The sequence below is a fragment of the Pongo abelii genome, chromosome 18, assembly GCF_028885655.2.
Source record: "Pongo abelii isolate AG06213 chromosome 18, NHGRI_mPonAbe1-v2.0_pri, whole genome shotgun sequence".
NCBI classification, from domain to species: Eukaryota; Metazoa; Chordata; class Mammalia; order Primates; family Hominidae; genus Pongo; species Pongo abelii.
In genome coordinates this window covers 66,819,319-66,835,860 of record NC_072003.2, presented here as the reverse complement: position 1 = coordinate 66,835,860, position 16,542 = coordinate 66,819,319, and the positions used below count along the sequence as shown (strand labels likewise).

At 39.6% G+C, this 16,542-nt stretch overlaps 1 protein-coding gene across 3 annotated transcripts in view; it reads right to left on the bottom strand.

Moving 5' to 3' along the window:
* LRRC36 (leucine rich repeat containing 36) overlaps nucleotides 1-16,542 on the bottom strand; it is a 57,731-nt gene that overhangs the window by 30,417 nt on the left and 10,772 nt on the right. For all 3 annotated transcript variants that reach the window (XM_024233890.2, XM_054534950.1, XM_054534949.1), the window contains exons 2-5: nucleotides 12,383-12,510; nucleotides 7,999-8,191; nucleotides 6,859-6,955; nucleotides 4,171-4,259 (exon numbers count right to left, since the gene is read on the bottom strand). In XM_024233890.2, the coding sequence (XP_024089658.1) occupies nucleotides 4,171-4,259; nucleotides 6,859-6,955; nucleotides 7,999-8,191; nucleotides 12,383-12,510 (507 nt within the window). The remainder of the gene's footprint in view (nucleotides 1-4,170; nucleotides 4,260-6,858; nucleotides 6,956-7,998; nucleotides 8,192-12,382; nucleotides 12,511-16,542) is intronic.

Below are 16,542 nucleotides of genomic sequence, written 5' to 3'. Positions count from 1 at the left end.
GCCTGGCCAACATGGTAAAACCCTATCTCTACTAAAAACACGAAAATTAGCCAGGTGTGGTGGTGCACACCTGTAATCCCAGGTACTCGGGCAGCTGAGGCATGAGAATCACTTGAACCCGGGAGGTGGAAGTTGCAATAAGCTGAGATGGTGCCACTGCACTCCAGCCTGAGCAACTGAGGAGACTGTGTCTCAAAAACAAACAAACAAAAAAAGTTTCACTGAAATGGATGGGCTTTGGACTGGGTCATAAAGAAGGGTAGGATTTGAGTAAGGCATTACAAGCAGGAGGACAGCATTAGTTTAGGGACAGAGGAGGGAGAAAGGAAGGACTATCTGGGGAGGAAGGAGTGGTTTGATTGAGTATTGGACATTGTAGTTGACAAACGGAGATAAGATTTCAGCTTAGGCTGAAGAGACAAATTACAGATAGAGCTTAGGGGAGTCTTATATGCCAAGTAAAGGAGTTTAGACTTAATTTAGTAGGGGAGTGGGAGCCAGAGAAGTTTTTGAGCAGGCAAGCATAATAAATTATCACAGCTGTGTTTTAAGAGAATTAATCTGGCAGCAAAGTACAAAATGAATTGAAGGAGTAAGAGACTGTGAAGCAGTATCATGTAATGGTTAAGAGGACTTTGATGACAGATGGACCAGAGTTTGCCTCCTAGCTCTGCCACTTACTGTATAACTAGAGCAAGTTATTTCCCCTCTTTGGGTCTCAGTTTCCTCACCTGTAGAACCACTTTCAATGTTGTTGTGAGGATTAACTGAGATAATTAACCATGCCTGGTAAGAGACTATCAAGAAATGGAAAGGGGCTGGACATGCTATAATCCCAGCACTTTGGGAGGCCAAGGAACATGGGTCACTTGAGGCCAGGAGTTCGAGACCAGCCTGATCAACATGGTGAAACCCCGTCTCCACCAAAAATACAAAAATTAGCTGGGCATGGTGGTGCGCACCTGTAATCCCAGCTATTCCAAAGGCTTAGGCACGAGAATTGCTTGAACTTGGGAGGCGAAGGTTGCAGTGAGCCGAAATCACGCCACTGTACTCCAGCCTGGGTGACACAGTGAGACTCTGTCTCAAAAAAACAAAACAAAACAAAACAAAAACAAAAACAAAAAACAAAAAAGAAATGGAACGGAAGGCTCGTCAGTTGTGGATCATACCACAGGGCATGAACATTCAGCTTAGAGTAGCAGCAGCATCAAACCCCAACATGATTCTGGGCCAGGGTAATGGGAAAGCTGTGGTAATACTGATGAAACCCTAGGAGCTGTTTAGGGTTGGGGGAGAGGGGCTCATTTGTTTGTTTGTTTTGGGGGTTATTTTGAACATGTTTAGCTTGAGAGGCTGTTAAACAGTGGTGATTCCAAGTGTATATTACAAGTTGGTCAACAGAAATACGGGCCTGGTGCAGACAGAGACTAGTGCAGGTTGTCAAAGCTAGACCAATATATTTAAGATATGAGGAAATAATATAAAATAAATATAAATAAATAAAACAGGCTGGGCACAGTGGCTCACGCCTGTAATCCCAGCACTTTGGGAGGCTGAGGGGGGCAAATTGGTTGAGCTCAGGAGTTGAAGACCAGCCTGGGCAACATGGCAAAATGGCAAAACCCCCTCTCTACAAAAAAATACAAAATTTAGCTGTGCATGGTAGCACACACCTGTAGTCCCAGCTATGCAGGAGGCTGAAGTGGGAGGATGGCTTGAGCCCAGGAGGCAGAGGTTGCAGTGAGCTGAGATTGCACCAATGCACTCCAGCCTGGGCAACAGAATGAGACCCTGCCTCAAAAAAAAACAAAAAACAAATAAATAAGACATTTATTTATTTATAAATAAGACTGTAAAATAGATGATATCAATAGGGGCAAAGAGAAAAAACAGGACAACCCAAAGATATAGCCTAGGTACGCCTATTTTGGGGATATGGGAAGAGAGAGAGGAACCTTTCAAAGAGTCAGTGATTATGTGGTTAGGAGAATAAGAGGAGGATCCAAGACAGTGGAGGTTCACTGCCCATTCGCAATGATTGGTGGGAAAACATCATTGTGAACAACTGAGCCAGCGAGAGATGTTCTCCAGAAAGTTTTCTCCTAGCCTGTGGCATGGCCATTAACATGGCATAACCACTTTGATCATATTGGATTACCAACAGTGCTTACTGGCAACAGTCCCCAGGGAATCCAACACAAACACAATTTTCAGTGGAAAACAAAGCTCCTTAACGTTTCGAAGTAGCAAAATAAATTTTATATTAAAAAAAAATCCAGGCAACAGCTGGAGCTTCTAAGAACCTTTAGAAATGGGCCCTCTAGCAAAGCAGTTTGTTCTTAGAAGAGAAAGTGCACTCTCAGACTTTTTAATTGTGTTAATGAAGTAATATGGCATAAATGAAGTCTAATTCAGCTTATACAAAAAAAGGTTGTCAAATTATGCTTCAATGTATTTTTCTCTGTCTGGAAATGGATACTTAAATGCCTGTACCTGGAAAAAAGACTAGGCTGTATACCAAAGGTGGTATACCAAGGAAGGCTGTATACCAAAGCATTAACTAGGACCAAACTGTTGTTTTTCATGCTTTTCAGTCTTTTCCAAAATTATTACAATAAAATTGCATCAATTTAAAAACATTAAAAATGCTATTTAAAATGAAATAAAGTAATCCATACTCCCAATATTTATATGTACTGGGATATCCAAGAAATGAACATTAAAGTCACACCTCATTATGTCTTTTTGTTTGTTTGTTTTTTGAGACAGAGTCTCACTCTGTCGCCCAGGCTAGATGCAGTGGTGCGATCTGGGCTCACTACAACCTCCGCTTCCCGGGTTCAAGCAATTCTCATGCCTCAGCCACTCAAGTAGCTGGGATTGCAAGCATGCGCCACCACGCATGGCTAATTTTTGTATTTTTAGTAGAGATGGTGTTTTGCCATGTTGGCCAGGCAGGTGTTGAATTCCTGGCCTCAGGTGATCTGCCCATCTCAGCCTCCCAAAGTGCTGGGATTACAGGTGTGAGCCACCGTGCCTGGCCCGTGTCTTATTTTACCACAAAATACTCTAAAAATGATTTGTCAATAAATGATAAGAAATCAAGAAAATAAAATACATATTATAAACTGAAAACCCTTAATGTCTGAACTACAGTGTAGCGTCAATCTACTAAAGTTATTGCTTGGCTTTTAGGAATTCACGTTTAGAGTTTGTGTATAATTCACTAGATTCTTCCAAGGGAAGAGGCACTGAGACCAAAGAACATTTTCTCAAGTAAAAGGTCACTTGATTTATCTGACAGTGTCAAGCTAATCCACAAGGATTCACTGGATGCAACTTCTCTGGTGGAAAGCTTTCTCCCGGCCTGTGACATGACCATTAACGTGGCATAATCACTTTATTTATTTATTTTTTTAAGATGGAGTTTCACTTTTGTTGCCCAGGCTGGAGTGCAATGGCAGGATCTCGGCTCACCGCATCCTTCGCCTTCCAGGTTCAAGTGATTCTCCTGCCTCAGCCTCCCAAGTAGATGGGATTACAGGCATGCACCACCACACCCAGCTAATTTTGTATTTTTAGTAGAGACAGGGTTTCTCCATGTCGGTCAGGCTGGTCTTAAACTTGTGACCTCAGGTGATCTGTCTGCCTCGGCCTCCCAAAGTGCTGGGATTACAGGCGTGAGTCACCGTGCCCAGCCTGGCATAACCACTTTAACCAATATTGGCTTATCAGCTGTACCTACAGGAATATAGTAAACATTCCCCAGTAATATAACCCAAACACAAGAGATTCTGCAGCTGCAAAGGTTCTTGGTTGGGCAGCCCAGGAAGCCCAGGGTGTGAGGTGGATGTATGCAGATGAGTCGCCAGTCTCTAATGAAATCAATCACTGATGTAATTTTCTGGGTATACTAATGATGTAAAGTGATGTAAATGAAACTGAACTCTCCAAGTACAGCTTGTGCTTTCATGGGATCTGGGTTAGGCCTGCTCTGTAAGGTCCTTCTGGCAGTGAGTGGATGGAAGAAAAACACAGCCAGTAAACCTGTGCTTGCTTCAAATCAGTTCTTTCTCAACTACGTGTCTTCATATTACCCAATATTGGCTATGGCAGCTGAGATAACTGATGTTTTAATCATTTTATAATCGCAGGGAGAAAACTTACCCATTTCAATCCTGCTGTCAACATTAGCACTGACTTTTGATGCAGGGCTCTCACCTGTTACACAGTTTTTCATTGTCTTCTCCCTAGAGCTGCCACATAGAATAATTTATTTACAACTCAAAAAAAAAAAAAAAGGCTTCTGAGATCACCAGTAAATGCTATTTAGAAAACAGTTTATGGTGATCAGATTTTTCTCAAATGCTCTAGAACATATTAATTTAATTATGTTTCGGCCGGGCACAGCGGCTCACCCCTGTAATCCCAGCACTTTGGGAGGCCGAGGTGGGTGGATCACTTGAGGTCAGGAGTTCAAGACCAGCCTGGCCAACATGGCGAAACCCTGTCTCTACTAAAAATACAAAAATTAGCCAGGTGTGGTGGCGGATGCCTGCAGTCCCAGCTACTCAGAAGGCTGAGGCAGGAGAATTGCTTGAACCCAGGAGACAGAGGTTGCAGTGAGCTGAGATCACGCCACTGTACTCCAGTTTGGGTGACAGAGCAAGACTCCAAAAAAAAAAAAGTTGCACAAATATTTCAGTTAAAGCCATACTTTATAAGAAAAAGTAATATTTATACTGGGAAATATGAGAGAAGGACACTATAGTTCAGCCTGTAAAGTGTGAAAGCCAGAAGATTTAGAACTTAGATACTCTGTTTTCTTGACACATACTTAGATCTGAATGATTGAGGGGGTAGGATAGTTTCTTTTGAATTAAAACACTCATAGTTAGGACACAGAAAGGAAGGTTCTGCTGCCAAGAATTATAGAGGAGACAACTATAGCCATTAGTTAGAAAAGCAGACAAGAAAGGCAGGTAGGTACCTTGGGTAGTATAGTAAGCACACGAAGCCTAGGCTGTATGTATCAGATGCTTTATAATCACCATTTCATGTAATCGTAAAAGTCCCCCTACTGGTCATTATCTCCATTTTATAGGTGGGGGAACTGGGACTCAGAAAGGCTTAAAAAAAAAAAACTTCACCCAAGGTTAGAGAGCTTATAAGATATTAATGTTAATACAAGGTACTTGAGTAACATTTTGCCTCCAGTTTTGCAATCATTATATGGTAAACAGATAAATGATGGAATTAATTTATCTGTTTATTAGAAAGTTTATTCAGTTACACATTAATTAATCTCTGTATTTTTGTAGTGAATGGTACCCATTGCATTTAAAATAGAAATCCATAAAACATATAAACAATGTTTTAGAAGCATTCAATTTCTGTCTAAAGAAGAGTGAATATTCTATGCAAAGTAGCCTCAATAAATCTGATTTTAAAAAATAGGAAACTAAGAAAAAAATAGGAAACTAAGAATGTTCACTGAAGGCTGCACTAAAAAACATATGGATCAGAGCAGAGACAGGCAAAGTCACTGGGAAAGGGAAGGATCTCAGGCCAATAGGCACTGACTTCATTCATTCATCATTCAATACATTATTTCTAAGGATTTTCTGTATTCCAGACACGGTTCTAGCAACTAGGGATACTGTAATAAGCAAGACCAACAAGATCCTTGTTGTCATGGAGTTTATGTTCTAGTAGTAAAGGTAAAAGCAATAAACAAACAAAAGACTTATTCTGGAGAATAATATAAGAATAATGTTGTGGGGATATGTTCATGATATCTTGTTAAATTAAAAATGGTGAGCTAGGCAGTGGTGTGCACCTGTAATCCCAGCTACACAGGAGGTTGAGGCAGCAGAATCACTTGAACCCGGGAGGTGGAGGTTGTAGTGAGCCAAGATCGCACCACTGCACTCCAGCCTGGGTGACAGAGCAAGACTCCTTCTCAAAAAGAAAAAAAAAAAGGATATTTACCAGAATATAATGAATGTTTCTTTCTGAATGGTAGGATTATGAATTACTTATTTTATCCCTTGTGTTTTTTTCTGTACTTTCCAAATTCTCAACAATAAGCATGTATTACCTTTGTCATCAGAAAAAAATGCTGATATTATCTATATGTGTCTATAGTACAAGGATATCTGGAAGGATATATACCAAACATTACTAATAGTTAACTCTCAATTATACGATATGAAGTGATTTTGACTTTTTTCAGTGTACTTTTCTGTATTACTAAAATTGTAATGGACTGCTATCTATTTTTAAAAAATAATAAAGCTACTTTTTAAAAAGCATAGGTTTGGGGGTAGAAGATAATGGTAACTCCTTTTGATAGGATTTTAGTAACAAGAAATGGACAAAGCTACCATTCAGAAATTTTAGAGCCTCAAGGTTTGTTCACTTTTTGTTTTGAAGAGAAATGCTTCTCTTCCCTTCCTTTAACAAATTTATCTCTAAAATCTTGCCAATGGTAATGTAATCCTAACTCAATAGGAAAAGGCCAGGAACTGATTGATAACTCTACCGAGAAAGAGTTGGTAAACATTTATAGGAATAAGTAATCTCATAGTATCCCTATCTATAACCTGTGAACAACAACTTTAGAGAATTTATAACAATTGTACCTAAAGTTCAAGAAAACAGGAATGTACCCACTGAGGGCCAGATTATCATCCCAGATAAATCTGTTTGCAGAATAAATACTTTTATTCCTGATCTGAGGATTCTTACAATTTGTGGGAAATTTCTGCTGGAAAATGAAGAAAGCTAAGCAGGAATTCACTATTTCCTATGTCCAGAACCAAATTTTAAAAATTTTGTAAAGAATCTTCTTACCTTTTTTCCACCTCTAAAAGAAAATTTTCACTGTTGCCCAACTGACTAAAATGCAGCTTGGCAGCTTTTCTCTCACCTTCACGTACAGTTCGGTCATCTGGAGGCAAAAACCGTGGTCTCAGCATGTTTCTTTTTTTGGCGTAAACACAACTAGTACTTAATCAGAAAACCATATTCACAGAGGAAAAATTAAGACCAGTCTCATCTTGGTGTGTTAGAGACAGGTCACAAAACAATGCTATTATGTTGTCACTGGAGCAGGCAGTAACTCAGGGAGACTGCAGGGAGCCATAGCGACCACTGCCTCACAGTTGTAACTACCCTTCAGGAAAGCAGAGCTTGGACAGTAAACAATTCAAAGGCCTAATGTTAGGGCTGAAAGTCATACCATTGTCTGAAAGAGTTTACTTAGTTTCCCTACAATTACTTTCCCAGGGCCATGTGAAATCCAAGTTTGTATCAATAAGAAATATATACTCAACAATAAAATTATAAGGAAGTCCAGCCTGGGCAACATGATGAAACCCCGTCTCTACAAAAAATACAAAAATTAGCTGGGTGTGGTGGTGCGTGCCTGTAGTCCCAGCTACTTGGGAGACTGAGATGTGAGAATTGCTTGAGCCCGGGAGGTCCAGGCTGCAGTGAGCCAAGATCGTGCCACTGCACTCCAGCCTGGGCAAAAGAGTGAGACCCTGTCTCAAAATAAATAAATAAATAAAAAATAAAGTAAAATAATAAGAAAATACAGACCAGCTCATTTGAAGGAATATTTCTTCTTTCTTGCCAACTAAGCCCCCAAATAAATTGTATTAGCTTTCTATTGCTAATACAGTTGCAAAGTTGGGGCACCTGGAAAAATAATTCTCAATCTGGAAATTTTGTGTTGAGGAGGAAGGGGCGGTGAAACCATCAACTGAAGAAAACTAAAGCTGGAAGTAACTGATAAAATCATAGACTGTCATTCAATAAACAATAAAAGAACTCGTCATACATCCTGCCAACACAAAAGAGTTACATAAATATTGACTAATAAACAAATATATCCTGCCAGTGCACACTCTGGGCCAACATCCAAAAGGTTAAGGGGCAGCTGATTTAAAGTAAGATTCTGTGGAAAGGAACAGAGAAGGAAGGTCTTACCTAATTTCTCCAGAGTTTGTAGTGTATATACAGCAAAGAGCCTATAATCTGTATCTTTCCTTACAACAGGATTAAGTCTCAAATCCAGTTCTTTGAGGAAGGGTAACGGTTGTAGACGGGACACTTCCACTAATGAAGGAATGTTGTTATAATATAAATTCAGGTCTTGGAGTGAACATAAATACTGGATTCCCTACAAGTAAAACACCACATTATGAAATGGCATATTGGTAAAGACTAGGAACCTCACAGATAAAGGTGGAAATATATGTTACTTTCCGTCCTTAAACATGTTATCCGAGTCCCCATGAGAAAGGCAGGGCTGGAACTCCCACTTAACTTGTCTGAGAATAAGACCACTGCAGTCCATGAGCACTGGGTGTTCCATACGTTAAATAATTCACATATATAATAAATTTCCTTCTTTACAAAATCTGACATTCAAATATCTGCAGTCAATTCTCCACTTCTGTTGGCTCTTCAATTATTCTCCCAGTGCAATCCAATCCTTCACAGTGGTTTCCCAGTGGCCAAGCCACATTAGAATTCTCTCACTTTTGTCCCAACCCCTCTCCTGATCCCACAAGCACCTTAATTTACAAGAAGAAGGGAGGTAAGCAAAAAAGCTGGTTCTGGGGGAAAGGGGCATGGTTAAAAAAAAAAAATGTGTGTGTGTGTATGTGTGTGTGTTGTGTTGTGTTCTTACATCTCAGTGCCTCACTTATATGGTCAAAGGACTATTTAGGGAAACAAAACAATGCTATCTCCAAGTCCTCCCTCCTGGACCAGTCTAGGACTCCTAGACTGTCTTTGTTTTCCTCTTCAGAGTTCCTGCTACCACGCAAGCTTCCCATTTAATCAATCAGTCGGCTCTCCTTTGCAGAAATGTTCTTCCTTGTTCAGTTCTCTTTCTTGTGGATTTAGCAACCCCACCCTCTACCTAACTGGCAACAGTACAATCAGGACTGGCAAACTCAAGAGGAAAAGCCACAATTTTCTTCCTCTGCTGAAACCTGCTATTGAAAAGATTTCATCTTTATGTATTTAGCTAGTTAGCTGCTTTTGCCCAATACTAAATTTCAGGACAATTTCAAAACATGTACATATATGTATAATCGCATACTTTTTTTTTTTTTTTTTTTTTTTTTTTGAGTCAGGGTATCACTCTATCGCCCAGGCTGGAGTGCAGTGGCACGATCAGAGCTCACGGCAACCCTGACTTCCTGGGCTCAAGTGATCCTCTCGCCTCAGCCCCTGAGTAGCTGGGAATACAGGCATGTGCCACCACACCTGGCTATTTTTTTATTTTTAGTAGAGACAATGTCTCACTATGTTGCCCAGGCTGGTCTTGAACTCCTGAGCTCAAGAGATTATCCTGCCTTGGCCTCCCAAAGTGTTGGGATTACAGGCATGAGCCACTGTGCCTGGTTAATCATATACTTTTAATAGTAAAAATGCAAAAAAAAAATAGTAAAAGTGCTTTCCATAAAAGGAATTCTATCATTGAGAATTATTTCGGAAAGGTGAAATTATTTTCCATCATGTATTTATAAAATAATGTTTTTATTTTCCTCCCATTTAAAATTATCATTTTCTCATTGCAAGAAATTTAGAAAACTCAAAGATAGATACAAAACATTCCCAACACAATCCTGTTTATACTTTGATGCATTTCTTTCTGTTTTGTATTTGTTTTGTTTTGTTTTGTTTTCTCCAATTCCATTAACTTCCATATTGTTAATGGGTCAGTGGTGAGGAACAGCTATCAGTGCCCTTGGCCTCACTCTCAGGGCAGTGCATCATTAGGATTATCTTTCATGGTCTAATGGCCCAGCTCAAGTTTTTTTGTTTTTTGGTTTTTTCTCAGAGAGGATCTTGCTCTATCACCCAGGCTGGAGTGTAGTGGCATGAACATGGCTCACTGCAGCCTTGAACTCCTGGGGCAAGGGATCCTCCTGCTTCAGCCTCCCAAATAGCTGGGATTATAGGCATGCACTGCCAACTACGGTTTTTGTTTGTTTGTTTGTTTTTGTTTTGTAGAGACGGGGTCTTGCTTTGTTGCTCAAACTAGTCTCAAACTCCTTGCCTCAAGTGATCCTCCTGCCTCAGCCTCCCAAAGTGCTGGGATTACAGACAAAAACCACCACACCTGGCTCAAGTAATCTTTTAATGTCTCTCAGTGTAAAAATTAAGGAAACTCTTTCTTATCCTCTCACTTTTACCAGTTGGCATGAATTTATGTATTCCCCAAAGTTACGCTACGAATAATCACAAAACATTTTCTCCCAGAAAAATTAAACAAAGGGATTCAGAACTGTTAAAGATTAATATAAAATCACAGATGCGGCTGGGCATGGTGGCTCATGCCTGTAATCCCAGCACTTTGGGAGGCTGAGGTGGGCAGATCACCTGAGGTCAGGAGTTCGAGATCAACCTGGCAAACATGGTGAAACCCTGTCTTTACTAAAAATACAAAAATTAGCTGGGTGTGGTGGTGGGTGCCTGTAATCTCAGCTACTCAGGAGGCTGAGTCTGGAGAATCTCCTGAACCTGGGAGGCGGAGGTTGCAGTGAGCCGAGATCGCACCACTGCATTCCAACCTGGGTGACAGAGTGAGACTCTGTCTCAAAAAAATAAATAAATAAAAATTATAGATGCAAAAAATATAGAAAACTAACATTACTGAGTGCTTCCTATATGCCAAGCACTGTACCAGGAGTCTTATATATGTTCTATTTGATTACACATGTTATCTTGATTTTTTTTTTTTTGAGACAGTCTCACTCTTTTGCCCAGGCTGGAGTGCAGTGGTGCAATCTTGACTCACTGCAACCTCCGCCTCCCAGGTTCAAGCAATTCTCCTACTTCAGCCTCCCAAGTAACTGGGACTAGAGGCGCCTGCCACCATGCCCAGCTAATTTTTGTATTTTTAGTAGAGACGGGGTTTCACCATGTTGGCCAGGCTGGTCTCGAACTCCTGACCTCGTGATCCGCCCACCTTGGCCTCCCAAAATGCTGAGATTACAGGCATGAGCCACCGTGCCCAGCCAACTTGATTTTTTAAAATAGAGATAGGGGTCTCACTATGTTGCTCAGGCTGGTCTTGAACTTCTGGGCTCAAGCAATCTGCCTGCCTCAGCCTTCCAAAGCGCTGCATTACAGGTGTGAGTCACCATGCCCAGCCCTAATCTGATTAATTTTCATAAGTTTTTCACCCAATTTACAGAAGTGGAAAGAAAGGAAGTATAAAAACAAATTACAGCAATGTTCACTTAATTTTTTAGCCAGAAAAAGAATAAACAAACAAAAGAGGAGACCTAAGCAACTCTGAACTAATACTTTCTTTTTATATTCTATCTTTTCATTTTTTAAATTGGATCCTATCACCTGTGAAAGAACTAATCCTTTCTGAAACTGATAGGCCAAATATAAATGGCTGCTAAAAAATAGTCTAAAGACCTAGTTGAACTTGGAGTTGCTGATTTTAGAGTCCTAGATGGAAATTTGATCTTGTTGGGGCTTTTGATCTTTTAGGCCCTTAGCTAAACCTTGGGATTGGGTCTGGATGTGCTGTTGAACAAATATCCCCTAGGAAGTGCAAAACTGGTAGATGACCCAGGAGATCGGTAACTAATCCTGGATAGCATCTGTGAGTCTTTGTCACGCTCGATCTTGCATAGAAGGGCTTTGCCAAGACAGGTACAGAGCTTGGGCAAAATGGGAACATGAGGAAGAAGCAGTATTTGAGGGTCTACCACAAAGAAAACAAAACTCCATCTCTGTGTGTGTACACTCACGTTTGTAGAGTTCTTTGTGCGTGTTTGCTAATCCACATGCACACTGTTCATGCTTGGTCCCTCCTGCCTTCCTATACTGCCCTCTGCTCCACCATCCCATGACTTAAATTTTCCCAAGACCACACCTTCTTTCTCCTCATAGAAAAAACCCACAATAACAACACAGGCCAGCGTTTCTCCATGTATGCTCCATGTACCACCATCATCAGAATCCCCTGAGTATGTCCTGAGCCTACCCTAGACCTATTAAATCAGACCAACTCTCACAGTAGGGACTGAGAATCTGTACTTTTACAAGTGTTCTTCATAATTTTTTATACACATGAAAATTTATGCATTTGCCCTAGACAGTGATATCTTAATACAGTTTTCCCAGAGTATAAAATAAATTCCCCTCCCAATATTTTATAACAATTTAAAATATACTGCAGAGTTGAAAGAATTTTATAATAAATAATTAAATTTAGTTGGGAATCATTTAAAGGGAAGGTCCTATATTCCCCAGGATGACATGATCTATCTCTTATTTCTTCCCATCAAAAAAATAAATTGGGCAGACCTGGCTGGTCATAGAATATAGAACTTACCTTAAGGCTAGTGATCAAATTCCTTGATAAATCCAAGGATCGGAGATTTTTAAAATTTCTGAAGGCATCACCAATGGAATGGATTTTTCCAGCATAAGATCCCTGCAATGAAAGAGACTCCACCAGTTCTGAAAAGAGATCATCAGTAGATATATTATGATCCCTGCTCGGATCAACAGCAGAGTCAGTGAAAGTAGGCCTTTTTTCCTCCCATATCTCAACTGTGAAAGGCCCTACATCCAAGCCTCATAAGATCAGATCTTCTTTTTAAAAGTAGCAGTATGGTCTAATATAGTGACATTGAACCTTAGTTTTATAGAGCCCTTGGGTTTTTCTAATTTCCCTGAAGGATGTACTAAAAGTCTCCAAAAGTTCTCAAAACAAAATTTCAAAAGATATTCAGTAACCCCACTGCTAGGATTTAGCCCTATGGATAATAGCCACAAAATTTTGGCAGGTTATATAAAATATAGCACAAGGATGTCAATTTCAGAGCAGTTTTAAGATAGTAAAAAAAATTAAAAAGGAAGAAATAGAAAACTGTCAAAGGTCCATCAGCAGAAAAATAGAGCTAGACAGCCTAAATAACAGTACATTGATACAAAAGACAATATACTACATCTGTGACCTTGTTCAAGTCACTTAACTTCTCTGTACATCAGTTTCTTCATCTGTAAAATGGGGGTAACAATGGTGCTCAATTCATAAGGTGTTACAAGAATTAAATTAATATATATGTACAAAACATAGAACAGTGCCTGGCCACATGGTAAGTGCTACACAAGTGTTAATTACCATAATACAGCCATGAAAAAGAATGAGGTAGATTTATAGATGCTCATATGGAAAGATCTCTAAAAAATTAAGTGATGGAAAATATGACTTTTTTACATGTATAACTGTTTTTAAAGAGAGAGAATGCGTGTGTGTGTGTGTGTAGAATATATATATTCTATAGAATATATATATTCTAGATATATTTTATATATATCTATATTCTATATATCTAAATATATTCTATATTCTATAATCTATATATTCTAGATTCTATAATTGAATCTATATATTCTATAGAATATATATATAAATATATATATATATGTGAGAAGAAGTAGATAAAAGTCAACTAGACATTTTTTTCTATTTTTTTGAGATGGAGTCTCGCTCTTTCGCCCAAGCTGGAGTGCAGTGGCATGATCTCAGCTCACTGCAACCTCCGCCTCCCGACTTCAAGCGATTCTCCTGCCTCAGCCTCCCAAGTAGCTGGGAATACAGGTGTGCACCACCACACCCGGCTAATTTTTTGTATTTTAGGTAGAAATGGGGTTTTGCCAAGCTGCTCAGGTGATCCACCAGTCTCAGCCTCCCAAAGTGCTGGGATTACAGGCATGAGCCACTGAGCCTGGGCGTCAACTAGACTACTAACAGCACTGAAAAGAGGAGAAATCTCAAAATTGTCAGTAAGAACTCACTGGCAAGGGTGGTAGGCCAAACTGCGAATAGCAACCAAAACTGGAAGAGAGTTCTACAGAATCCAGTTTGCAGATAAGTGCCAGGAGACTGCATTGAAGTAAGATCTTAAGGTGCTAGAGCAGTCTGGGTCCCATAAACTTTATTTTATTTTATTATTTATTTATTTATTGAGATGGAATCTCACTCTTGTCACCCAGGCTGGAGTGCAATGGTGTGATCTTGGCTGACTGCAACCTCCACCTCCTGGGTTCAAGTGATTCTCCTGCCTCAGCCTCCCAAGTAGGTGGGATTAAGGTGTGCGCCACCATGCCTGGCTAATTTTTGTACTTTTAGTAGAGACGGGGTTTCACCATGTTACCCAGGCTGGTCTCAAACTCCTGACCTCAGGTGATCCACCTACCTTGGCCTCCCAAAGTGGTGGGATTACAGGCATGAGCCACCGTGGCTGGCCCCTAATAAGCTTTAAAAAGTCATAAACCAAAGATCCCTTTCAGGACAAGACCCATACCACGGAGAAATTAGTGGGAGTAGAATCTACATTGAATGGAGCAGGGACATAGACGCAAAGGAAATAAAAGGTCCAGATATGAATAGGGGAGGGAAGCAGAGTGGACGGATCTCAGGAAGCATGTCATATTTTCACTATTTTGTGAACACAACAGAAGAGGGAGCTCCAAAACCTTGAAACTAAAAAAGCTATTCTGGCCCACCTTTCCCACCTAAAAGTGTAAGAAAACTTAACTGCATTTAAAGAGCCACAGAAAAGGATTATAGTCAAATCTTATATGAGGTTATTATTTTTTTAAAAGGAGCAGAATAATACCCCTAAAATTAAAAGTGCTCCAGAAAGATACATCCACAAATGAAAACTGTAACTTAATATTTCAAAACAAGCTTAAAAACATCATAGCAATGTATGTAGCAGCTCTCAAAGTATGGTCCCTAAACCCCTGGAGGTCCCTGAGACATGTACAGGGGTCCACAAAGTTAAAACTACTTGTAAAGAATTATTTTCATAATAATATGAAGACACTAATTGCCTTTTTTTACAGTATTAACATTTACACTTATGGTGCAAGAACAAAAGCTACTGGCACCTTAAGAATGAATCATGGCTGGGTGCAGTGGCTCATGTCTGTAATCCCAACACTTTGGCAGGCTGAAGTGGGTGGATCACTTGAGGTCAGGAGTTCGAGACCAGCCTGGCCAACATGGTCTCTACCAAAAATACAAAAATTAGCAAGGCATGGTGGCACATGCCTGTGATCCCAGCTACTCAGGAGGCTGAGACAGAAGAATTGCTTGAGCCCAGCAGACAGGGGTTGCAGTGAGCCAAGATCGCATCACTGCACCCCAGCCAGGGTGACAGAGCGAGACTCTATCTCAAAAAAAAAAAAAAAAAAAAAAAAAATTTCAGCTTCCAAGCAGAAATTAGAAATTTGAAAAGCTTGTATCTGCCACCATGAACTTGACAGCTTCTCAACACTTAAAAGGTTTTTCAAGTGACATTGATGATGATATTAACAACCATGATTTTTAAACATTATATAATGAAATTTGTCAATATTTGGAAGATCTACATAACTTAGTGAGTCAATATTTTTCAGATGACCAATGTGTAACGTTACAAAATCATGCATGGGTAAAAGATTCATCCATATACAAGATATACCAATAGATTTTGAAGTAACAGTACAAAAATTTCATTGATGTTTCAGATTCCACATTCAACTAAACTTTAAGAAAGTACCACTTGTCCTGTTTTCATATTGTATCCAAGAATAATATAAAAAATTTGATGAAAGACTATTAAAATATTCCTTCCTTTTCCAACTACATTTCTATACGAGCCCAGACTTTTTTCACATATTTCAAGCAAAACAATATATCATAACAAATTAAATACAGAAGCAGGTATGAGAATCTAACTGTCTTCTTTTAAACAAAACATTAAGGAGGTTTGCAAGAATATAAATCAGTGATACTTTCCTCACTATTTTTTTATTTTAGGAAATAGTTATTTTTCATAAAAATATTTATATTAACATAATGTCTATGTTATGGTTACCTATTAATAAATTAATAAATATTTTAAATTTTTCTCAGTTTTAATTTCTGTATGGTAGATATTAGTAGATATAGTCCACATTAACAAAAGCTCTTTGAGGTCCTCAATAATTTTTTTTTTTTGAGACAGAGTTTCACTCTTGTTGCCCAGGCTGGACTGCAATGGCACCATCTCAGCTCATCACAACCTCTGCATCCTGGGTTCAAGTGATTCTCCTGCCTCAGCCTCCCAAGTAGCTAGGATTACAGGCATACGCCACCACACCCAGCTAATTTTGTATTTTTAGTAGAGATGGAGTTTCTCCATGTTGGGCAGGCTGGTCTCAAACTCCCGACCTCAGGTGACTCACCTGCCTCGGCCTCCCAAAGTGCTGGGATTACAGCCAAGAACCACCACGCCCAGCCCTCAATAATTTTTTAAGGTGTAAAGGGATCTTGAGACCCAAAAATGTGGGAATTAACTGAAAAATGTAAATTAGAATAGACAAATTCAGAAAGATGATTAGAAAGGAAAAAAAATTTGAATATAGAGAAGACAGAATTCAGGAAATAACAAAAATTAGGCCGAGTGTGGTGGCTCACGCCTGTAATCCCAGCACTTTGGAAGGCCAAGGTGGGCA